The 25,365-nt window shown below is 37.4% G+C and overlaps 2 protein-coding genes across 10 annotated transcripts in view; one reads left to right on the top strand and one right to left on the bottom strand.

Moving 5' to 3' along the window:
• Positions 1–3,254, bottom strand: part of RALGAPA1 (Ral GTPase activating protein, alpha subunit 1 (catalytic)) — a 207,467-nt gene extending 204,213 nt beyond the window's left edge. For all 8 annotated transcript variants that reach the window (XM_012724483.1, XM_012724485.1, XM_012724488.1 and 5 more), the window contains exon 1: positions 2,635–3,254. In XM_012724483.1, coding sequence (XP_012579937.1) covers positions 2,635–2,740 — 106 coding nt within the window. In that variant the 5' untranslated portion in view covers positions 2,741–3,254. The remainder of the gene's footprint in view (positions 1–2,634) is intronic.
• Positions 3,255–12,176: 8,922 nt separating this feature from the next.
• The window catches only part of BRMS1L (breast cancer metastasis-suppressor 1-like), a 24,247-nt gene continuing 11,058 nt past the window's right edge, over positions 12,177–25,365 (top strand). Inside the window, exons 1-4 of one of the 2 annotated variants that reach the window (XM_012724727.1) lie at positions 12,177–12,448; positions 15,560–15,650; positions 18,634–18,761; positions 20,464–20,543. In XM_012724727.1, the coding sequence (XP_012580181.1) occupies positions 12,307–12,448; positions 15,560–15,650; positions 18,634–18,761; positions 20,464–20,543 (441 nt within the window). In that variant the 5' untranslated portion in view covers positions 12,177–12,306. The remainder of the gene's footprint in view (positions 12,449–15,559; positions 15,651–18,633; positions 18,762–20,463; positions 20,544–25,365) is intronic. The other variant, XM_004681932.2, reaches the window with a different exon arrangement.

The raw sequence follows: 25,365 nt of genomic DNA, 5'->3' as shown, positions 1-25,365 counted from the left end.
GGGGGGTGGGGGGGTGTAGTACCAACAGAGGCATCTACTGTGGCAATTTCCACAAGCCCCACAAATCCAACACTCCCTCATCCTGCAGCCTAGGTTCTTCTAGGTTCTTGGATTACCACCCTGTGCGGCTCTTAAGCACCAATCATTCAGAGAGGCTAGTATATTTAATACAACAAAAGAATGCACAGCATCCAAGACCAGCACCCTTGGCCAGCAATTCTAAGGCAAGACAGTCACAGCAGTAATGGGAAGGAAGGCAGTCTAGCTTAATTGAAAGAAATAATTAAAAAGCATTCAACAGAATGACAGCGAGGATTTCACCCCAATTGATGGAGCAGAAAAAACCGTGGGAAAAATTCCTAATAAAAAGAATTAACCAGAATCCCTTACTGGATTTAGGAGAAAAATGGATGAAAAGAGAGTAAATAAAAGACAGAGCAATAAATCAAGGACAGAGAAAAGTGAAAAAGATCTAAACAGAAGTAAATAATGCCATAGATAAAAATAAGAGACTTTCATTTTTACCATTCCAAACAAAATAATGTTAGAACCAACTATATTATCTGAAGGTCAACCTCTGAATTTTGCAAGTTTCTATAACTCGGAATACTAGCATTTAGAGATAGAATATGTTGTAAAGGCTAGTCCTATTTTCAGCTGTTTAGCGACATTCCAGTAGGCACTAGATGCCAGTAGCACCTCCCCACAACAGTGACAACCAAAAGTGTCTCCAGATGATACCAGAGTCCCCTGAAGGAAGGGAGGGGAGGAAAAACTGTCCTGAATGAGAACAACAGTTCTAGAACTATTGAAAGGTAGTAATTTCTTTATATGGACCTCCTACCCTTCAGAGGACATGGGAGGTTTAAGAGCACACACATGTTCTCCACTTGAAGGTTCTTAAGGATATTTAAAAACCCTATATACAGTGCAGTTTTTTTTTTCTCAAAAGCCCATTAAACTACTAAAAAAAAGCTTTTCTTAGTTACTCTTGTGTTTTCAAAGCTATAAACTAACCAACATGTGTGACCTGTTAATTCAGACCACATTTCCCTGATGGAAAAAACTATGCTAAAAAAGTATATATGAACCATTCCATAACTAAACAATTACAGGAAATTTCAATACTCTTGGCACTCAACTTTATAGCTCTCCTATTACCCAACCTACAGTTCATACCCAATAGGTATCAAATTTCATTAAGTCTTCCAATTCAAACTGACACTATCAGTATTATTTCACATATTCTCTTTCCCACTAAGTCAAATCTTTTCTTCAATTCTCAAGCAGAATGAAAATAAAAAGACATTATCTCAACTATACTTAGATTTGTTATTTTCTTGAAAACTGGGTATTTTAAAATATCTTAGCTGGACTTACCTGCTTTCTGACTATTCCATGGGAATAAATACAACTTCCTTGTGATTTGTTATAAATGTAGGATGTGATTAAAAAAAATAAGAAAAACAAAACAAAACAAAAACAACTGGGTTCCGTTTCTGACTCTGCCTCCAATTAGCTAGGTGAACATTTAATATTCTCATCTGTATAACACCTACTTCTAGAATTATTGTGATTAATTATAATTTTTATATATGAAAATGTGAAATTACTTTGTAAACTCTAAACCCCATACAAATGTTGGCATTACTGATGGCATGCTGGTAATATAAACAGAAAACACATCCCTCAGAGAACTAATTGAAATCACTGATTTAAGTCTGAAAATGTCACTTTTCAAAACAGATATTAAGAGTGCATGAGAAAATAAATTCTGAACTAGAATTCAGGCGAGGTTCTAAACTCTGTGCTTCCATTAACAACTGTAACAATACAGACAAACTACATTTCCTTTTTACACCGAATTTCATCTAAAAATATCCAGGAACGGGATCATCGATGTTCTATGATTGTTACAATTGCCCTTATCAACCTACGATATGACCCAAGTATCCAAAAGATTTGTTTAACACCAGATCTAAAACTCAAGAGCACTGTTTGGCCTGCCTGCAAAATAAAAGGGAAACAGATTTTAAGGAAATTTTAATTAAGTAAAAACAGGTATCCGTACAACTCTGGGAAGGCAGAGGAAGCTATAAACTACCTTGTTTTCTTTAATTAAAAGTTCTCTCTCAATGACAGTAATGAGCAAGGTGTATTACAGAAGGGCGGGGTTCTTTCCCACAAGCTTTTTTGGGAACCACCCACTTCCCAAGGAGGTATAACAGCTTCCTCTTTGGCCTCATTAGCCAAGAAACTTGAAAGATTAAGAATGCCTTTTTCTTTTCACTGGGTGGGGATGGCTGTAGTCATCAGACAAACATATCCTATAAACACCATCACCCACACCAGTCTCCCGAGAGTCTGAAAGAGATAGCAAGTCTAGAATAACAGTAGTTCTTTTAAATCGAGTTCGGACTATTCACTCAAAATTAGGTAATCCTGCGTGAACGGTGATGCCAACTGCCAAGTTTTACCAATCCCAATACCCGCCCTCCCCGCGCCTCCGCAGAGCAGACGCCCTGCCCTCCACTCCCGCACGACTCCAGGGCGGGACCGAGAGTCCCCCGGGGCCCCGGGAGCGGGGAGGCCAGGCAACCCAGGCCTCCGGGCGCAGCCACCCCTCACTCTCACCGATGACGATGCGCAGGTGCTTGAGGCGGGTCAGTGCGTCCTTCTTGGTGTCCAGCACCTTCTGGGTGGACTTCTTTACGTCCCCGTGCGGCTTCTTGGAGAACATCCTGCCGCTGCCGCAGCCACGGCCGACTCCGACCCCCTCCCGGCCGGCTCGGGCCGCAAAAAGTGGAGGGAGTGGGCGGGGAGGAGACTAGCGTGAGCGACTCATTCACTCCCCAGCCTCGCGGGCCCCGGCGCAGCCGACTCCTCCCCAAACCAGGCCGGGGCCACCACCTCCGCCCGCCTCGCGCCGCGGCTGCAAGGCACCCTCGGCTCCGGCTCCAATATGGCGGCTCCCTTCTCCCTGCCCTGCAGCGAGCGAAGGAGACCCGGCCGTGCTGCCCGCCGCCGCCACCGCTTCCTGCGGCCTTCGCTAGCCGCCACAGGCCGGAACCCCGGACCCGGAGTCGCGGAGGTGGGGCTCTCGCGGCAGCTGCACAACTCCGCTCTCCCTGAGGCCCCCTTAAGGTTAAAGCTTCTTTAGCAGCTTAGATCCAGCAGAGGCCGAAACGGAGATGGAGTGTAGTGATGGGGTTTCACGACTCTGCCGTCGGTGGCGAACGGTCCCCCTGGCAACCGCCTTCTGACGTCAAAGTTGTTGACGTCATGCCAGCGTGAGATCATCGGTAGCATTACCACCTGAGTTTCCTGTACTAGCAGCCCGCAGAGCCTCGGAAAGCCAGAGGAGATTGATCAATTACTGCCTGTTCCTTGTAAACAAAGTTACTCTTCGCCAAACTCCCAGGGAGTAGTGCCTTGGAGTTTTTGTATTTTTTTTTAAGTCCTTCATTTTTACTGTTTCCTATGTCATAGAAGCTTAAGATCGCTCCAAAACCTCAGAGGAGATGTACAATATATTTAGATGCCAATTCTGAAAGCCTTGTTACAACACCCCTTCATTTCTTCGTTTTTATTTCGCTTATAAGATTTGTGTTTTGCAGTCATGATTAACAATTAACTGCAGTTTAGAGATTTTAACTTCTTGGTTAAAATATCTTACACAAATGAAAGAAAGTTCTCCTTAAAGCATCCTGTAGCCGAGGGAAAAAATGCATAGAGAAGTAACCTGGGGAATACTTTCTTCATATGTAGAATTCATAAATCCAGGAGAAAATTGCTATGGCGTATGTAAAAAAAAGTAGGAAATATGAAACAGAATCAAAAGTATATTCTCGTAATTAAACATGCAAAAAATATTCAAATTAAAACAGTACTTTTTTATTTTTAAACAATTTAAAAACAGCTTTAATGAGGTCTTATTTATATATAAGAAAGTTGTTGGCCTGTACCCCAGTTCTTGTATGCATAAATAAATAAACCTTAAAAAAAAAAGGAACTTGTATGGTTCAACACCAGAGTTTTATATAAATATAAGCATTCAATACACACTTATCTGTCTACCTTTTTTCACTCAGTATAATTTTTATCAATACAACAGTGCTGTATTACTCAAATTAAAAAGTTTTAAATTAGTAATTTTACTGTTAGTGGGACAGCAGATACTCCCATAACTTGCTGGAAAGAAGCATTAATTTTACAAGCTTTCTAGAAGATACAATTTGACATTCTATATCAAGATACATAAATGTTTATGTGCTTCGATTGAATAGCTCTTGAAACTATTCAAGAACTCAAAATCAAAAATGAGAATGTTCATGTAAATATTAAAGCATAATTTTTAACACAGGAAGATTGTAAACAATGTGAATATCGGTGCCTCCCTCTTTCTAAATTTATTGACGTTTAGGTGGGGGAAAATGGTATTTAGCTACATTGATTGCAATAGGTATATAAATGGTTTACCTGCCTTCCGGTAATCACACCAGATTTTTCTTTGGAAAGCCTCTGTGTCTCATTTTATCTGAACCCCCACTTCCACATTTACACTTGCATATTCTTGCACCCTGGACAAAGCAGATATATTAGGGAGAGGACATGATCAGGCCAGTTCAATAAAACTCACCCCTCAACTACTGGAAAAAAGAAACTCTTTCCAGGAGGAAGGTCTGGAATTTCTAGATACCAACATGTGAAAATAATCTATTAGAATTAAAGCCAGCATGAAGAAGAACAGGTGATTGCTATAGAAAAAAAGAAGATGAATTTTAATAACATTGGGCATTTGGCTCCAACTTGCTTCAAGTACCATGATCTGTTCTATTTCACAGACCAATAAATTCATTTTACTTAATGGGTCTCCCTGGTGGCACAAGGGTTAAAGTCTCAGTGCTATCGATTTATTGCCAGCCACTGTGGCATGAATACCATCTGCGGCCAGAGAGCTGACCCACAAGGCACAGCAAACTTCTCCTGTCTCGCCTGCTGCTTCCCTCACAGCATATTTCAGTAGATCCACCTGTTCCGTCCCCTACTCTATTACAACTTGACACCAAAAAGACTTTTAGACAGAGCTATATAGGTTTTCTATGAAATGAATCTTGGGTTCCTTTTCTGTTATTCATGTTCTTTTTTTTAGTACTCATTCCCCTACTAGTACCTCATATGAGTCAGTTTTGTTTGCAAAGAAAATCTCATAATAACCTATTTATTGGTAAATTTATTTTATGTTTCTATGCATATGAGAACTGGGGAATAGGCCAGAGATGTGGGAGGTGAAAGGATTCACCAGAGATCAAGTGGGGAGCAGAGCAGAGGTCCACTAACATACATTGTTGAGGGGAGCAGCAGGCCAGACAGGAGAGGTCCACTGGGCCATGTGACTTAGCTCCCTGACAGGGAATGGAACTGAGGTCACAGTGGCTAGTCATAGATAGCTTGATAGCACTGAGATTATAATCCCTGCCAACTATAGAGGCCCAATTCCCTATTTATTAAGGGAATCAAGGAACCTGAAAAAACTGAAACCAGACCTAGTAAAATTCTGTATGGTATAAATTGAATTTTTATTTATAAAATAAGTTTATTAAGAATGATTCTTCTTTGCAGAATTGTTTTCTTCCTGCCTTCACATCCAAAGCAATACCCTTAACCAAAATACAACAAAATATTTGATTAGCATAGAAAAATTACAAAATTCAGTAAACACATAAGACTTAAAATTGTTAAAAATATTTGAATAGTAGTTTGACTCAATGATAATCCTATATTTTGCCTTTTAAAAAGTTTATAAAAATCTATTCAGTTCCCAAATGTGTAGCTTGTATTTTTATATCATCAAAGTTATAAAGCTATTTTAGGGAAGAATGATGACATAATGAAAACATAAATGAATTATTCAAAAGATATAAATCTTTGTTAGTAAAATCAAGATAATGTTTTGTGAAATTCAGGAAATAAGACTGTTTTTGAGCATTATCTTTAGAACTAAGTAGGTAGAAAATAGTCTATTTCAGGACTGACTTACTCTGATACTCCTGGCATATGGTTTAACCTCTCTGAATCTCATTTTCCTCATATAAACAGTATGTAATTGTAATCATGAGATGAGAAAGGGTATTGAGTTACTATTGCTTTCTTTCCATTAAATACTTTTTTTAAATTTAAGATTTATTTATTTATGCTTACAGAACTGGGGTACAGGCCAAAGGTGTGGTGGGTGAGAAGATTCACCAGAGACAGAGTGGGGAGCAGAACAGGCAGATCTACTGAAATGCACTGCTGAGAGGAGCAGCAGGTGGGTCAGGAGAGGTCTGCCACACCATGTGGGTCAGCTACCTGGTTGGGGATCAAACTTGTGCTGTAGTGGCTTCGGAGAGCTTCACTGTGCGGTGCTTTAACTCGTTGCATTACCCAAAACATATATACATTTTGAAGGAAAAACCAGCTTCCTGTTATAGTCAAGAATTTTTCAGCTAAAAGAAACAACCAATCAATTAAAACAGCTTCAATAAAAAGAGGAATTTATTGGTTCATGTAACAGAAAGTCTAGTGATAAGCACTGAATATGTTTAGATCAAGGTGTTTAAATAATGTCACAAGAATTATTCATTTTTCCTTATGCTGGTTCTCATCTTCACTGTAGGGTAAGTGAATTAATCAGGCTTTTTACATCACTAGTCTCTGGCTTTCATCTGTTAATGCAGAAGATGCTTGGGAGTGTGTGTGTGGAGCACATGTGCCTGACTGTGTACACCTGGAATGGGATGTACACATTCCTGAGCCTAGAAGCCAGGGCTATATAGGTGGCTTCACTCAAGTGTGGATGATGGCTATGAGACGATGAGCTGCGTGGATATAGAGGCGGCAAAACCATGAAAGTATACCAGAGAGAGCCCAGAGAAAGAGTGCTAAGATTCCAAGGGGGTGGAGGGTGTTGGGAGACTTGCCAGATTCCTGCTAAGCCTGCACCTGTTGCCCTACAACACACACCTTTCTGTTTTACTCAGTTGTATGTGGAAGGAGAAATAACCCTAGCAAATCTGGCCTCATAAATTTCATAGGACTTTAAAAAAATAATTCATATATAGGCTAGAGGCACCAGAGACAGAGTGGGGAGCAGAACAGGCAGATGGAGGAAGTACACTGCTGAGGGGAGCAGAGGGTGGGCAGGAGAGGTCTGCTGTGCCATGTGGGTCACCTGCCTTGCAGGGGATCAAACTCGCACTGCAGTGGCTGCAGTAGCTTCATAGTGCTGTGCTTTAAGCCATTCCACCATCAAGGAGGGTCCCAAATTTCACAGGACTTTTAATTTCAAAAGATAACGGCCTACTTTCCTGACGACTCAAAACAAAAGTTTTGGCAATGCTCATTATGGTCTAGGTTGATTTACATGCCTGTCCCTGACCAGGAGAACATAATATTCTGACTGGTACCTGTTTGGTATGGTATGACTGGAGAAAAGGCAGTTCTTGAAGGAGAGTTAGGGTTACCTCAACAAAGTGATGCATACTGGGGAGGCCAAAACAAAAGATACCCACTTTACTAACTATATAGAAATGTTTATGAAAGGAGCTCTACAGATTAAAAATATTTATGCTTATGAAATATTTACCCTTGAGAAAAATCTTAGAAAATTTCTTTACTAAAAAATATTAGATCAACAACAGAAAAGAATGTGATGAGTCATGAAATAACAGAAAAGAACATAAATATGCTAACAGAAATGTGATCAAAATTAGTTGCACTAACCTCACAACTAGTTACTTCAAATAGAGAATACAAGGGTGAGTCCTTTACCAGTGATCAAACTATTTCAAATGTCTTGAGGTTGCTTTGTTCTCAAACAATTGAAATCATCTTCTATAATTGGTATAAATTGGTTTCATCTAGTTGTCAATGTTGGTTTCTAAATTTGTTTGAAAGATCATTTTGAATGCTCAGGATGTTTACCTTGCGTATAGGACTTCCTTGTTGAGAAGCACTACCTTGACTTTCCAGCTGTGTTCAAACCTCAGTTGCAGGCCTTCAGGCCAAGTATTTGCCATTTCCTCTTGCTGGAGTGTTCATTGTATCCCCATGCACTGCAACTTTTCTCTAAGTTTGCTGTGCTGAACCAAGAAAGAAAGCACATTTAGATTTCCACAGAAACTATGATTCCATGAAAGATTTGGGGGATTGAGGAAGCCTGGTATCTTTCAGAGTGCAACCTGATCATAAAACCATAAAGGATTTCTTTGGGATGGCTTCCATGGCAGTTGTCACTGACTTGTACTCCTCAACTATGAAACATGAATACTTTGGCTAAGAAATAAGTCCTAGTGATAAAACAATTAAATATTGAGGGGGGGAGATGTTTACCCTGACTTGGGTACTAGATATTAGCAAGGACTCTGCTCTCCTTCCTTTGTTTTTCCTGCTACCAGCATCTGGTTTCCTCCAGTAGTGACAAGGTTTGTGGACTGTACAGCTGATGTCTCAGCTCGACCCTGTGGTACAGAATGGAGTTAAGTTTGCTTCCTTTTCAGAGGCAGGATATGCTCATTAAAATAATAATAATAATAATAATAATAATAATAATAATAATAATAATAAAAGAGCACAAGTATTACACAGGGTAATCAGAGTAAAAAAATTAGTTTCTAGATACACCCCCTACATATATATAATTTATTTCCAAACAAAGATGAGATTAAAACTTAAAGTAAGTGTTAATATTTTCTTCTTACTCTTAGGCTCTGCACATTTATGCTCAATTTTGTGGAGAACTGACTTTAGAGAAATACTCACACATACACCCATAAAGGTGAATGTAACAATATTTACTGAGACACTTATTTAATAATGAAAAAATTAGAAGCAACGTAAATACCCACTAACAGGTAAATGAGTATTTTAATATTAATTCAATGAAGCATATGTATTCAAAGTTATACCTTAAGAAGGTTAAAAGAACTGAATTAGAACTATCCATATGACAATATATAAATCTCAAAACAATGTTGAGGAGCAAAAGAAGGTATAGCATGATAATGTACTGTATGAGACTATTTACCTGTTAATACTAAAATACCAACATGTTAAAAGCATGTTAAACAACCATATGCATTACATATACACAGTAGTAAGTACTCATGCTAGCCAACTAAAAACAGCAAAATCAGGATAATGGTTACTTTGGAAAGGGAAAGAGAGAATTGGGATTGAGGAGGAGATGACAGTCACAATTAAGATACTGCTGATATATCACCATAACAAGCTGGGGGGTGGTTAGGGAGGTGTGTGGGAGGATCGTTTGGAATGAACAAGAAGGACAAGGACAAGGAGTATACTTAATTCACGACAAGATTCAGTGGGAGTAGGGATACAAAGGAAGAGGGAGAGTATTGTCATTTAGAAGACGAGAGTTGAAGGGATCATTCAGCAAAGAGGGCAAAGATACAGTAGATGACCAACCATGAGTTCCAAATGAGTAAATATGAAAGGATTAACAAAAAGCAAGACTTAAAATGTAAGTAATCATTGTATAAATCCTCTGCAAAGTGTATGGTGCTGCATAAAGGTAAGGCCCCCTTACTACCTCTTTACCTGCATGGATTGAAGAAACTCCATTTTGCTTTCAGAGTTTTCTTTACAGTAACTGGTAGTTTCTAAATTGGTAATATTCTTTTCTAGCTTTATTAAAGTTTTTGCTTTATGGTCCCTCTTAGTGCTGTGTTTTAACCTGCTGTGCCACCAGGGAGGGCCTATGGTCCTTCTTATATTCACTAAATATCATTTCTAAATCTGTCTGGGGAGAGGGAAAACCCTCCTTTAGATAAAACACTTCATCATGCAATTCTAGTTGCATAATTTTCTATTACTCTGTCTGTCTTAAACACAGATATAATGACGGATTTTAGACCTGGAAGACCGCGTAAAGACTATATGATACGATCTCCTCATTGGAAGACCGTGTAAAGACAATATGATAGGATCTTCTCATTTTACAACTGACCAAGGGTTATGTAGTTTGTCAAATTTAATTGTCTTGCTATTCCAAGAGTCAGGACTAGAATCCATACCTCCTCTCCTACTTCCTTATGTTACTTTATACAGCACAAACCTGGAAAGTAGTTGATATGGCAAACTACATGTTGGTGGTTGAGTATAGGTTCTGATGTTAGACCATCCAAGTTCAAGCCTTAAATTTGATACTTTATTAACTGTGACTTTGGCCAAGTAATGTACCTACTCTGTGCCTCAATTTACTCCTCCATAAAATTGAGGGCATAATTGTACCTACTTCATAGATGTGAGAAATAAGTGAACTGAAAGTACTGAAAGCACATAAAGTGCTCTGCACATAAAAAAGTAACAAGAAATCTAAACTATTGTTTCTATTTAGCACTTACTCTGCTAGCTGTTGATATAGCAGATTAACAGAAACGAGCTGTTTTGTTCAGTTTTAGGTACAGAGTTTAAGAAAACAAACCAAATCAATCAATCAACCAACCAACAAAATAAAGCCACACTAAAGATGTTTATAAATCAGAATATTTCACATAGAGATCCAATTTCCTTAAAAATTGGAAGGTCTGACATCTAGGCCAGAAATCTGATGCAGTAACAATTGGCTAGAGCTAAAAGCAGTTGTCCATACTACTCACAAAATGCACTGCATATACTTACACCTTTCCAGTTTCTTTTAAAATTTATCTACTTGATGACTGCATGCCTTCCCAGATTGAGGACCCCTGCCACCAAGGATCTAAAAATCAATAGTTGAGTGGCATCCTCAATAATTCACAACACTTGTGATAGAAACGAGTGCAAAGCACACAGTGAAACAGTAGCCTGAAGGAGTATGAGTACTGAATGGTATAACAATATGCTATCAAAATAAATAACTTTGAAAAAAGAATGAAAAGTGGTTGCAGGATAGGATAAGAAATGGCATTAAAATGGGAAACTGTTCAGCAACTGGGAGGTTCGGTTTTAGAGAATATAGTAAGATGGAGAAAAGTAGGCTGACACTTTATAATAAAAACTCTTTAATTTGTATTTTACCCAAAAGGTGAGAGAGAGAGCTCTTGAAATGTATCATTAATTTCTAGATCTAACTTTAACTAATTGTGCTTGGATACCCTCATTTTCATCTAGCAAACATCTTTGAGAAAGAACTGATTTAAAATCCCCAACAGTCTGTAAAATATCTTTAAGTAACAAATTGCCACTTCAAGAGGAAGCCTTTTCTCTCTTTACAATGGAAACAGTTTTTAGATTTGTCTGCAAATTAAGTTTCTTCATCTATTAGAGGGGGATAATAACACCTACCTGAGAGCAATAGAGAGTGACTATAATCCATGTTAAAGGTCTTACCACGGGTACCCTATACAGAATAAAATTGGCTACTTAACAAGGTATGAATATAAGGGGTTTTCTTGTCTTTTACCCTGTCATTTGAGAAAACATGGTATTTCGTTAAGTGAAACAACTGAGCTCAAAACAAGGCTGGTGGTACTCAGGTTGTATTTGGAGCAAAAAATACTAGATGGCTTCCCTTCTATACTGTTGCAGAAATTTCAAGAACAATTTAAAGATTTTTGTGCAACACAGTGCAAGTTATCTTAGCAGTTTCTAATTCAATGTAATAGTTTATTAGTGGCAATATAGATGCTTAGGCAGAGGAGCCGTTTCTCCAGGTCTCCCAGATTCAAAGAGCAGGGAAAATACCCTTGGGCAAAAAAAAAAAAACAAAAAACCAAAAACCAACCAGCCAACCCTTCTCATATCTCACAGAGAATCTTGGATAGTCTGCGAGCTCGAACGGACAATCACTTGGCGGGAAAAAGGTTCATACAGCCCCAAATTCTCACAATCTGTTACTGTTTATTTTATAAGCTGCGATAAAGTCAGTCAGCTTTCGTGCCTTGTGGGACTTGAAGTCCAGAAGGAAGAAAGGCTTCCCGGCTGCTGGAGCATGGAAGGTGGTAGCCCCGGGAAGACTGAGGAGGAAGGACTACAACTCCCGGCAAACACCGCAAGGTCGCGCCGTAATTGCGAGCAACCAACCGTGCCGAAGCGGCGCAAGCCCCGCCCCCTGGTTCAGAGGCCTGTCTCCGCCAATGGCAGAGCTCCCAGTGCAGGCTCTGCGGGTTAGGTTGTGAGGCTGCAGCCGGGGGCGGGGAGGAGCCGAGGGGATTCGGAGTAAGCTCGGCCGCCGGGTGGGTCGGGGCGTTAGGCGCGCCCTTCATTGAAGCGGCGGTGGCCGGGTTGGGCGCTGTGAGTGAGAAACGACGGCGCGGCTGGAAAATGCCAGTCCATTCTCGAGGGGACAAGAAGGAGACGAACCATCACGATGAGATGGAGGTGGACTACGCCGAAAACGAGGGGAGCAGCTCCGAGGACGAGGACACTGAGAGCTCGTCTGTTTCCGAGGATGGAGATAGCTCAGGTGTGCGACCCTGCTGGACCGGGACCTTGCGTCCCCGCGCGGGCGCGCGACAGGCCGCTTTCTGCACGCCGGGCAGCTGCGTCCTGCTGGGAGAGTGGGGCGGGGAGAGAGGGAAGGGGCGGAGACTGGCTCCTCGCGGCTTGGCAGCACCCGTCGGTCGCTGCTGGGCTCCGGGCGGGTCCCGGTAGCCGAGGCAGGCTGGGCGGGGCGCGGGCCTGAGCTCGCCCGGCTCCCGGACGCTGCGCGGTCTAGCTCGCTGCGTTCCGCTCTGGGAACCTCTGGGCTGTACAGACAGCTGTGGGCCGAAGCTTGTCTAAGGAGACTTTGGAAATGTCGCCTCTCCCCAGACCACCGACCTCTTTCCTTGTTATTGACCTTTGCAATCCTTGTTTCTCTGCATGTGTGGGTTGTCAGGACCGAGGGTAGTTTTGTACCGCTTTCTGGGCTGACTTAGATCTCATTAACATCAGCTTTTCAAGTCAGCCTGTCAGTTAGCTTTTGACATCTGTGCTTTTTTCGGGGGCTCACTTGGGAGCTGTCCGGTTTATGGTAACTCCCTGAACTTTTCAAGACAGAGATATCAAGGGTGATTTTGTTTATAAAATCGTCTGGCTTTCGGGCAGCTTTGAAGTTTTCCAAACCTTTTTTTTTTGGATTTTTTTTTAAGGGGGGATGGAGGATGGGTGGGAAGTGCAGTAACACCTTAAGTCAGTTTTGCAAACTTTTAGGTATAGTTATTAAAAAGGAAGTGGACTTTGTGATTACCTTTTTTATTTTCCTCCTCCAATTGAGGAGGATGAGACATTTCTTTGTGTTGACTATAATCTAAAGCAAGGATTGATAATGACAACCCACTGTCACCTGATGCCCTCTCCTGAGGTTTTCTTTTCAAAGTAAATCTTCATGGAAGGATGTAATTTCTCAATCAATAAATCAGCCATCTAAAAAAATGAGCTTTATAAGTAACTTCTTTGTGCAGCATTGGACACTCTCTGTGAGGTATAAATAAATAGTTATACCTCAAAGAGCTGTCATAAGTCACCAGGTGATTAAATTTCCAAATGAATGCTTTGCTATAAATGCTGTAGAAATTTGAGACTGAGGAAGTATTCAAAATAGGGTGATCAAAAAGGTTAGTTGAAGAGGTGGGATTACCTTACTGATCTTGAATGAACAGAATTTGGATTGGGGTGGTATTGATAAGATGCTTCTATGCGGGAGGTATGTAAGAAAAAGTGCAAAGGCCAGAAATTAAGACATTTAAAAAAGAGAGACAACCAGTTTGGTTGGGATAAGAACCTGAACAAGTAAAGGAAAAGGAAGGTATGGGTGTGAATGATTTTTTAAAAACAAGGCAGGATTGATGAGTGCATGTTACCTTCTTAGGAAGGTAAGTGGAAAAACAAAATCAAGGAGAAAGGTGGTAGCATGCACAGAAATAGAAAAGTAAAAGATTCAAGATAAAGAAGGAAGATAAGAGTATTTCAGACATAATGCTTTTGAGGTTATGGTGTTGTATGTAATTAAGAGTGCCCCACTGATGTGTGACATTGGAACCTTGAATGACATAGAAGCCTTCATGAAAACAGGGGAAATTTAAAAAAAGACTATAGAGCAAAGAACACCTAGACTGTATGTGAATATATTATTTTCTATGTCTGTAAAACATTTTATCTTCATGTTCGATGTATTTTTGATAGGATCTTGGATCTTGCAAAATGACAGCTGTTTGTTAAAATTCTTCCCCTCTAATTAATGTTGACTGTACAGTGATTTTTAACTTTCTTTCCATTCTAGAAAATGACCGGTAATTTGTGAGGCATGTCATAATTTGAACATCAAATCAAACTTTTTAAGTGCAAAGAAATTGTTTTAGTAAAATTTGCATTTTTTCCTCCTGTAAAATCAGCTCTTTTCTACCACATCGCTTGCATGTTAAACTTACCTGTTTTTTTCTTCTCCCCTCTTGGTACTGAGCAGGTCCTAAGGCTACAGGAAAACTTTTATTATTCAGAATTGTTGAGTGAGTTATTTTGAAGGACCAAGGTTTAAAAAGTCAAGGAGTAAACAGTAAACTAGAAATAATTTCAGTCTTTTTGAAAAGTTAAAAAAGAATCCTATACTTTTCTTGTTATATGAAATAACTGAACATGATTTGATGTTTTTTCATAATGTGACCTTTATTTGATAATCAAGCACGAATCATTTTGTGTGTCAATTATTTTGATGTATTGACTGTGTGTGACATAAATAGAAGATATGGAATATAGGACAGACATGAGAGGAACAGGACAGGCTTGGTAGTAAGACTTGCTTTCCTTAAAAAGTTTGCTTGATTTTCTTATCATTTTCATCTTTCTTACTGAGTTACAATAATCTGGAGAGAGGGAACAGTGGGAGCAATGGGAGTACAAGAGCAGGAGGTCAAGATATCATGTGAACAGCATAATGAGGTTTTTTCCTAAGATTGATTTATTTATGCGTAAAACAACTGGGTGTAGGCCAGAAATGCAGGGGGTGAGAAGATTCAGCTCAGAGTGGGGAGCAAGAACAGGTAGATTTATTGTAATGCACTGCTAAAGCAGTGGGTAAGATAGGAGAGGTCTGCTGTGCCTTGTGCAGGTCAGCTCCCTGGGCCACTGGGGTGATAGGGCTGAGAGTTAACCCCGGCACCACCAGGGAGGCCCTGAGTTTTCTTATCTATGTGACTAGCAAGTCAACCAAGAGAGCAGTATAAGAGTAATTCAAAAGTGTTTTTGAACTATATTAACTTTTAAAGGACAATTATTTTAATGCTTAAGTTGTAGTGAATTGGTGGAAAACAAGTTAAAAGTGGATTAATTCAGAGACACAGCTGATAGTCAGCTCTTGAAAGTGATTTATAAAAAACAGAATGAGCAATTGCTGTAACTAAAAATTTCACCTGCATTTTAGGTTGAAATTGTGGAAATTATTTTTTTTCTTAAGGGTTAATTATATATATGATAAGCCTGTATTTAACTTCACATTACAAGCTTTTTTCCCTTTATTTTTTAAGCCATTTGAATTAACATTCAGATATATTTGAAACAAGACTAATTTTACCTTTTTTATTTGTTTTTTTATTAAAAGAAATGGATGATGAAGACTGCGAGAGAAGAAGAATGGAATGTTTAGATGAAATGTCTAATCTTGAAAAACAGTTTACCGATCTCAAAGATCAGTAAGTAGTGACTTCAGAAGGTCATTGCCACTGGATCTCAACCATATCCCACAAATACTAGCATAAGAGACATGCTACTCTGTGAACTTCTTTTTTGTATTTCATGGGACTGACTGATCTGAAAGGCTTCAACTGTTGTTGTTGTACATTTCATTTACTGTTGAGGGTTTTGAGGCAGGTTTTTTGGGGCATATAATGAGATTTCTATGTGGATGTTGGTAATTGAGATGGTTTCCCTGGGTTGTTGCACTTTTGGTTGCAGTCAACCTCATGCATTCCTTTGTTAAAAACTGGATATAGGTAGCAATTTGAAAAATCGAAAATAAAAGAGAATATTTCCCAAAGATGGCATAGTCGTTTTTGTTTATATCTTATATTGAATAGTGCGTACATGGCATGCCATCATATGGCTTATTTAGTTTACTTCTTGCAGTGACTCTGCATGGTTTGGAAAATAGATGGACTTTTCTCCATTTTTCCCTGTGAGAAAAGTTAATTTCAGATAAGTAATGTGCTTATTATTCATCAGGGAAGTGATAAATTAATCCAACTTTTCTGTCTTCTAGTGCTATAATGTTTCTTCCACTAAAACATAAGACCTTGGAGGAAATGCAGTGGAATAGAAAGTGCATAGGCTCTGAGTCCATCTTTCTAGAAAGATTAAAAAGGCATAATAATCACTTCTGTATCTTATCTACGATAATAATTGAGATGAACAATATATAAAATTCTTAGCCATTTGCCTGGCATGTAAGTAGGTGCTTATTAGAGATTCCCGTCCTTTCCTTCTTTCAAGTGCCAGAACTCTTATGTAAAATTAAAAATACAAAATAGATGCAGATAGAGATACATCTTAATTTATTCAGAAGCTTGCTTTTCCATTTGTTAATTCTCCATAATTTTTCTGCTTGTTCTTTTTCTTCTACTTCTTCTCTAGACAATCCCAAAGAAGAGGTGAAGTACCATGCTTTCTCATGGTTTGCTAGGACTACTACTTAGTTCTTGCTTCCAGCTTCATTCATTTCTGCTACCATTATTTAATAGGATCCTTTTTCAAGTAATTGAAACATATATTTTAGAAGAAAATTAGTCTTTATACCAGGCTTATAATTATCTAATTTCCCCCTCCAACTCCAATTGCCTTGTTTGATATTTTTATCTTTTAATGTGTATCTCTGTAAGCTATGACAAATCCTTTTCAGAAGTGGGAAGCAGAAAAATGATGATGGTAATAATAATAATAAAATTACCCTGCTTTTCCAGTTTCTAGCACCACAGGGCACATAGCATTCCTTTCATAAGGCAGAAATTCCACTATTTGTAGTTCATATAATGGTGGAAGGTAAATTCTTTCACCAACTTAAAAAGTTAGAGGAAGTTTTAGTTCATTTCAGTGTTTAGTAGCCACGAAACAAATTGAGCATCCACTATGTGAATAGTGTTATAATTGCTGCTGAGGGACTCATAGTTCTTGCCTTTGATGTGTTTCATATTTAAATACCAAGCTTTAGACCTTATACTGACTTTGAAATCTTTTAAAAGAGTAGTTAATAAAAACTGAATTATTAATGCACATTTCCTCTTAACTGAAGATGCTCTTTACCTATTTAGGATACTAATTTTGTGTAAATTGGTGTTTCTAGCTAAGATTTTTACCATTATGGCAAAAGTTGTATTTCTGATTTCAAAAATATAAGTATGTTTGCTTTTCTAACTTTACATATTTATCATTGCATATTGAGTTTTACAGAAATGTAACCTAGACGTGATAATATATTGTCAGTTAAGTCAGATAATTTCCCATTTTTTTAAAAAAATATTTATTGCCTTAATGTCTAAACTTGCTTTATTTCTTCAGAATAATCACACAAATCTCTCTGTAATTAGTGATCAATTATAGACAAAATATTGATTGATTTAATTGTATTGATTTATATTTTCAAGATGAAAGACCAGAATTCTACATGAAAGTCAGATACCATAATGGTTTCAAAATCCAACTGCTCGTAATATTAAAATATACAAGCATAATAAATGTTTCCTCTTAGCAGTTACTACATGCCATCCTTGTGACATATCATGACATATTCTTTACCTATGATAAAGTACTAAGTGACAAAAAAAGAATTTATAAAATGACATTAAATTGTTAATCTGCTTTGAAATTTTTAGGATTTCTTCTACATGTCACAAGACCAGTATTTAGAAGTACCTTTCATAAGTAATGACAGTGAATACATTTTGCTGTTAAATAAGAATTAGTTCTATCCTGCCAAAAATAAATATTGGGTTATTTCACATACTCTGTCTTTGATAATCAAGTTAACAATGTAGGTGTGAGAGCTGGCAAATGGAGCATTTGTATGTGGACTCTTATGTGTGATAACAAGGATCTCCTGCCCCATTTTTCATTTGCTCATCCATTAAACAGCTAATTTTGTTGTAACTTCATTTTCCCAAATGAACTGGGTATGTTAATCACAGGTTCTATAGTCATTGGTTTTACTTTCATCACTCTTTCTCTTGGTTCTTTTTAAAATTAAGGACTCTGAATATTCTAATATTACCTCCTTTTTCAGGGAAGGTGGAGAAAAAGCCAGGGAATTCAGTTTTTCGACAACTACTACCCTCTATTCAGAAAGATTTGTTTCTTTTAAACTCAGTGTTTAAGTAATCTTTTTCTTAGAATTGATTTTATTACTTTCAGTTAAAACAAAAATCAGAAGTACCAAAACCAGTAGTTACTTTAGTGGTACTTTTTTTGTGTTTTATAATAACCATTTATCTAAAAAAGAAAAATAGCTACTTATGGTATGTATATAAAATCAAATGATATAATTGAATTCCTCACTTGTGATCAAGGCAAATACACTTGATAGGTTATTAGGATATGAATAACAGAAAGAGATAATGTATAGAAATGGTACATTTTTAGCCTTTTTTGGGCTTATTAAATTAATATCTTAATTTTTGCTTTGTTAAGACTTTATAAAGAACGATTAAGTCAGGTGGATGCAAAACTACAAGAAGTCATAGCTGGAAAAGCACCAGAATATTTGGAACCACTGGCAACTTTACAAGAAAATATGCAAATTCGTACAAAGGTAGCAGGTAGGAAAGTAAAACATCTTTTCCATTTAGTAGAAATGAACTCTTCAATAGATTTAAAAAGTGAATGTTAAGTGAGTGTTAATGAAATGACAAATATATTAGCACTGATCAGAGTATTTCACTATCAGTCAACCCATAATTATTTGTTAAATGCCTGTTACTTTTTCCTTACTGCTATGGGGGATCCAAAAAGAAGTTGTCTACAATGTTGTTGAAAAGATAGTTCCACATGTGAAATAATTAGGAGCCAAAATACTTTAAAAGATACCGTTACTATCTTATCAGATAAATTGAAGTTCAATTTAAGTACTGTTTGTATTTATAAGAGTTATAGGATTTTTTAATTTATAAAGAGATTTTTAAAATATTTGATTAGGGTATTATAAAACAGGGAATTAGCCTTCAACTTGGTAATGTCATGATAACTTTTTGTTTTGGTCATTCATTTTTGGCTGTGATTAAATGAACATCCTGGATTTGTAGTGTTAAATTTCAGTCTTCTGCTTGTAACAGGATTCAGCCATAGAGTACTATTGTAGCATATATCACAGGGATTTTTATATTTAAAGATTAACTTTTTTTGTCTAATTGAAACTAAATTTGAATTAATGGAGGTGCTGATAGTTTTGGGGGGGGTTGTGGCACTAATCTATCCTTTAATACTCACTATATAATAGCTAAGCCATTGCTGATAATTGTTTTTTGTACTAAATTCACCTTTTGTTGAGTGGTTAATATTAAGTCTGCAGAGAAGATACTTAATATATTTTAAGTATACTATCTTTGCATATTTATCAGTATGCAAATATTTAACATGCCATCATTGCATATTGATTAATGTACCCTTAAAACTTAATATGACCAAAAATTTCTTCAATATTCTGAAAGAACTATGTGCAACTTCTTGGATGTTTAGGAAATATTATTTGACTCAATTATTTACTTTTTTACTCTATGGCCTCCTTTAATTTTTAAATATATAGTCAGGTGTGTGAATGTGTTGCTAATAGTAGTTTCAGATATCTGTCCCTTGTCTTTACTGTACAAAACAGAACAACAGTTTAGATCCAACTATGGCATGGAATTTCTTTGCCACTGTTTTTTTTTTCCTTGATGGCATATTTGCATGGTTATGTTGCCTATTTTATAGTATTGCCTTGGAACAGCTAAGTTAAACTCTTGAGTATTCATCCTCTAGTTAAAGCACTAACAGACACTTGAACATTATAGGTTTCATTATATAAGTTTATATACTTAATCCTCTTGGAAGAATTAAACTCTGAAAACAAATTACAGTTACAGATAATGGTTTTGATGGGTATGGTGTCAAGTTACTTTGACTGTATAATTAATGAAATCAATTTGTTCCCTTTATGAGTCCTCAGATTTTTGTTTTCATAGGAAAGAGTTTTTTTTTTTTTTTTTTGATCATTCTCTATCAAACCTTCAGGAGTATTTAGAAAAATGGGATAAAAATTAAAATTTATAGTATAGTTTCTTCCTAGCTCTTAAACTCTTGGCTTTCTAGTCTTCTTTGATAAATATCTTAACTGAGCCTTTTCTTTTCAGATATTAAAGTTAGAATCAATTTTCATTTTCTTCTTGATTCATCTTATAAAGTACAGCTAAGATGGAATTCCTGTAGAGAAGTGACAATGAAACTCATTGCTAACATAATCAGAGTAATTGTGTTTGGTTGCAGGAATCTATAGAGAGCTCTGCTTAGAATCTGTAAAGAACAAATATGAATGTGAAATACAAGCTTCTCGCCAACATTGTGAGGTACTGTTATTTTGCTTAACTTTTAAGCTAATTTAATCTCTTCAAGCCTTTTCTGATGCAGTAATTTAAACAAGTAATTAAGTGAAACAAAATTAAATAGTACTTTAGCTCATCACTTGTGTGATTCTTTTTTTTTCCTTTTTTTTTTGAATACAGTTTCTCTAGAAGCTGTATTGGAAATAGAACACAAAGAAAGGACCATAGAAAAGAACCAAGTGAGATAATTTTAGAAGTTTTGTAACTGTTCTCATATAAGGATCTTGTAATCATTATTGCATCTGGCATCACTGAAAATGTTAGTATAGCTAGGATAACATGCAGATTCAGAATGCACACCCAGCAGTAGTACAGGTACAATATTGAACTATAGTGTTAATTTCTAACTCACTGCATCCATTTTCCATGTTTTAGGGCAGAATTCTCTATCTGTGGGGAAAAAAAATGCATTTTTCTAAATACTATTTATTTTGAATAGTGTTTAAAAAACAGAGTGCTAATTTTGCAGATAATGTTTCACAAAACCTGGACGAGATCACAAATAAACAGTGTTGGATGTGGACATGTTCTAAAATAATTTTTATGTTACTTTAATATATCATGTCCTTATAAATTAATACTGAGAATAGATAAGTATAAAAATGATGGAGCTGTTCAATTTTTGGACTACAACTGAAATGAAATATTTTTTTGATGCTTACTGACAATTGGATCTTTTTTGCTAAGAAGTACCTGTTCATGTCTTTTGCCTTTATGTTAGGTAACTAGTCTTTTCCTTGTTGACCATAGAGGCTTTCTATATATTCTGGCCATAAACGCTTTTATAGTTATATGCATTGCAAATCTAGGCAGTGAGATGTCTTTTCGTTTTTTTTTTTAAAAGGATTTATTTATGCATATAAGAACTGGGGTACAGGGTGGGGTGAGAGGACCTACTAGAGACACAGTAGGGAGCAGAACAGGCAGAATGACTGAAATATCCTAGTGAGGGGAGCAGCAGACAAGACAGGAGAGGTTTGCTGTGCCATGTGGGTTAGCTCTCTGGCCATTTTTCAGGATTGAACATATGCTGCAGTGGCTGTGGATAGCTTCAGGGTCTTTGCTTTAACCCCTTGCCCCACCAGGGAGGCCCCCTTTTCATTCTTATTAATGACTTGATGCATAGAAGTTTTACTTTTTAATTGTTGAATTTATCTTCGTTTTCTATCACATGTGCTTTTTGTCTTCTCCATGGAGGTAAAAAAATGTATTTTCTTTTAAAAGTTGAAATTTTGCTTTTAACCTTTAGGTTGCTAAACTGCCTTTTATTAATTCATGCGTATGTTCTAATTATGTATTTTCAGTAATCAACACTTTATGGCATGATCCATTTTTTCCCTTCCAGTTAGCAGTTTCAGTTTTTGTTAATTACTCTTAATTTTGACATACTAGATTTGCTGGTGCCAGATAATCTCTTGGTACTCTTTTTGAGTCTTAACAAGGAAACTTCATTGGTGTCTGAAGTCCATGATGCCAAATAGATATCTGCCGTGTCCATAGGCAGTGCTGAGGAGGAGAGGGTTTTTTTTAATCACTTCTGACAAACTGTTTTTGATAAACAGTGCAGTTACATTCAATGATTATTTTGATATTAATAACAATTTATTTTGTGTTTTCTATTCTGTTTTATCCTTTTTATTTTTTTTTAAAGATTGATTTATTTATGCATACAGAACTCGGGTACAGGCCAGGGGTGTGTGTGCATTGGTGGGTGTGTGTGTGTGTTGGGGGGTGTGTGTGTGTGACGATTCACCAGAGACAGAGTGGAGAGATGGGAGAGCAGTGAGTGGGACAGGAGAGGTCTGCCACACCATGTGAATCACTGTGGTAACTTTATAGTGCTGTGCTTTAACCTGTTGTGCCACGAGAGAGGGCCCCTGCTTTATCCTTTTATATTCTTACTTGATTTTCTTGGGATCTGTTGAATTTTAAAAACTGTATCATCGGGATATTTCTATTTCTGGTTATTTTAGTTATTGCTTTAAGTTACAATACTAGGAAGATTTAAATATAACTTTGCCCTCTTCCTGAGCTGTAAAGGGCCTTAGAACCCTCTTATTCTGCTTATTCCACCCCATATTACAAGTTATAGTTGTTAACTGTTTTAGTTCCATCTTCCTTTCTCACTCTGCAAATGAGACATTATTTTGATCTCATGGAATAAGTTATTTTGATATTTATCTGCATTGTTATTAGTTTTTTACTCATTGTCCTTTTTTGAGTTGCAACCATCATTAGGTTCATTTTCTGCTTCTTGAAGAACATCCTAGGCATTCCTCATACGGTCTGTTAGTGGTATACTCAATTTTTATTTGTCTAAAGACAGCTTCATTTAGAATGATTTTCAAGGGACAGTTTAGGGAGAAAACATTTTCCCTTCCCCTCACTGACTGCTTTTAATTTAAGCTCTGCTGTTCTTCAGTTTCTCTAGTGTCTTTGTAAGAGTTAGTTTTCCCTCTTGACTTGCATTTGTTGTACTTTCTGTACCTAACAGTTTATTTTCCATTAATTTTGGAAATTTCTTAGACATCATTGTTTCCAGTATTGCCTCTTGCATTTTCTCTATTATTTTCTGGAACTCTACTGAGTCATAGATAATCACCTTTCTCCCATATCACTTTGTGGTTCACATCCTAAAATTCAGTATTTCATTATCTGAAGTTCTTAAGAATATAATTCTGTTTTTGTTTCTTTCAAACTATTTCATGATTCTGGATTATAGTAGGTTTGATTGGTAGGGATTCTGTGAGGATATAAGTTCTTTAGAGAGTATTTACTTTTTTTTTTTAATGATTTATTTATGGATACAGAACTGGGGTACAGGCCAGAGAGGTGCAGGGGCAGTGAGAGGATTCACCAGAGTCAGAGTGGGGAGCAGAACAGGCTAACTGACGAAGTACACTGCTGAGGGGAGCAGCGGGCAGGTCAGGAGAGTTCTGATGTGCCATGTGGCTCACCTCCGGGGCGGGAGTCGAACTCATGCTGAAGTGGATTCAGCTTCTTAGTGCTGTGCTTTAATCCACTGTGCCACCAGGGAGGGCCCAAGAGCATTTACTTTTATTTATCCTAGGTTGTTTCATCTAGGCACCTGGTTATGCCACTAGCTCAAAACTACTATAATTTTTTGACTTAGGACTACTGGAATATGCAATTAATCTGTATTTGAATCTCAAATATGTAGAGATCAGATGTGAGTTAACATGTCCAGGGGAATCTTTCCCCCACATTTCTTGCCTATACTAAACGATTTCCCTCAGGTGGATCTTATCCAGTCTACCTTTTCTTTGAAGGTTTGAGCCTTCAGGGCTGTACAGGGATTCCATTCTCATATCACCCTTCCCTCCTTTGCTTAGGCCAAAGGTGTTTTCTTTTCAAACTGCAGTTGAAAACTACACCTCTAACTAATTGACACCAGCAAATATCCTCAAGGAAACCACAGTTTCAACATCAGGTTATCAAGCTGATTTCCAGCTCCTTGTTTGTTTTTGGTACTTGGGAAATATTCTTAAGAGATTCACTGTCCCTTTAAAAGTATGTTTGTGATGTTTTATCTAGAATGTCAATGTGTGTTGGGAATTTTTTTGTTTGTTCAAGGATATCGAGTTCCATATATTGTTAGAAATAAGATAACAAGAAGATTATCTTCAAGTAATGTTTTTTTTAACCCAAATACGCTGATATTCGTTCTTTTCCATCATTTTCAGCATTCTTTTCTTCTACAGAGAGATTTTAAATACTTACCTAAATTTCTTCTAATTTAGTTATGCCTTTAAAAAATAATTAATATATAACTAATGCTCAAACTAATCTGTTTAATTATCAAATTAATTATAAAATTAATTTGAAGGTACTTATGTAGGTAGAGGGCAATTAGAGGAAATAAAGGGTGGAAAAGAACTTTTATTTTCAGTGATGTGTATTTTATGTTCACTCATTTAATGTTTGCAACAACCTTATCTTGATTTTATGACTAGATAATCTGAACCTCGGAGAAGTTAAGTCATTTGGTTGGTGTCATAGAATTAATGAGCAGCAAACCTGAATTGAAATTGTTAGGTGGCAATGATGTCCTGAAGGAACTCTGCAGAGTTCTGTGGACTCCACCCCCTACTCTAGTTTTTTAAACTCCACTCTCTACTCCAGTTATTGAAACTATAACTCCTAATAATACCATGGAGAGAACTGTGAGGACCCCAGGGTGGAGCTAAGCAGGCATTCTGGAACTTTTGGGGGAGATATAAGGGAGCCAAGTGAGAGGCTCTTGCTCTCTGGACCACATGGCTCTCTGGACCAGGGGCACGCTCTGGACTGAGTGACTGGTGGCTGGCTGGTCGTTTGGCTCTTGATGAGCTACAGTGTATTGGAGTTCCAAGCCAGTGGAGCTGGTAGGATGTTCTAGTTAACTTGTATCTTCCTCTCTTTCCTTGGGTTGTACCTTTTCCTTTCCCTTTTATAAGTAAACCCATTATTGATCCTTTTTATGTGCGCCTGCAGTACAACTGAATTTTAAGCGTGCGGGTGAGGACCCACAGACAGGCAACCAGGTTCACAGTGGGTTGCCCTGTAAAAAAATCTGTTGATATTTTTTAGTCATTCATGCGGTTTGTCATTAAATCTGAACTTCACTATTCAGGCCTTCTTATCTGCTTTTTTATTATTTCTGCATTAAACATATATAGAAATAATTTTGAGATGCTAGGGAATTAAGAAGGAAGATGTATACCAGTTGTCAGAATAAAAGTTTGTTTAATAGCAGATAGAAAAGAAGAACCAGGGGCCCTCCCTG

Source organism: Condylura cristata, unplaced genomic scaffold (assembly GCF_000260355.1).
Source record: "Condylura cristata isolate star-nosed mole 26May11 unplaced genomic scaffold, ConCri1.0 scaffold00013, whole genome shotgun sequence".
Classification (NCBI taxonomy): domain Eukaryota; kingdom Metazoa; phylum Chordata; class Mammalia; order Eulipotyphla; family Talpidae; genus Condylura; species Condylura cristata.
This window is presented reverse-complemented; position numbering and strand designations above follow the sequence as displayed.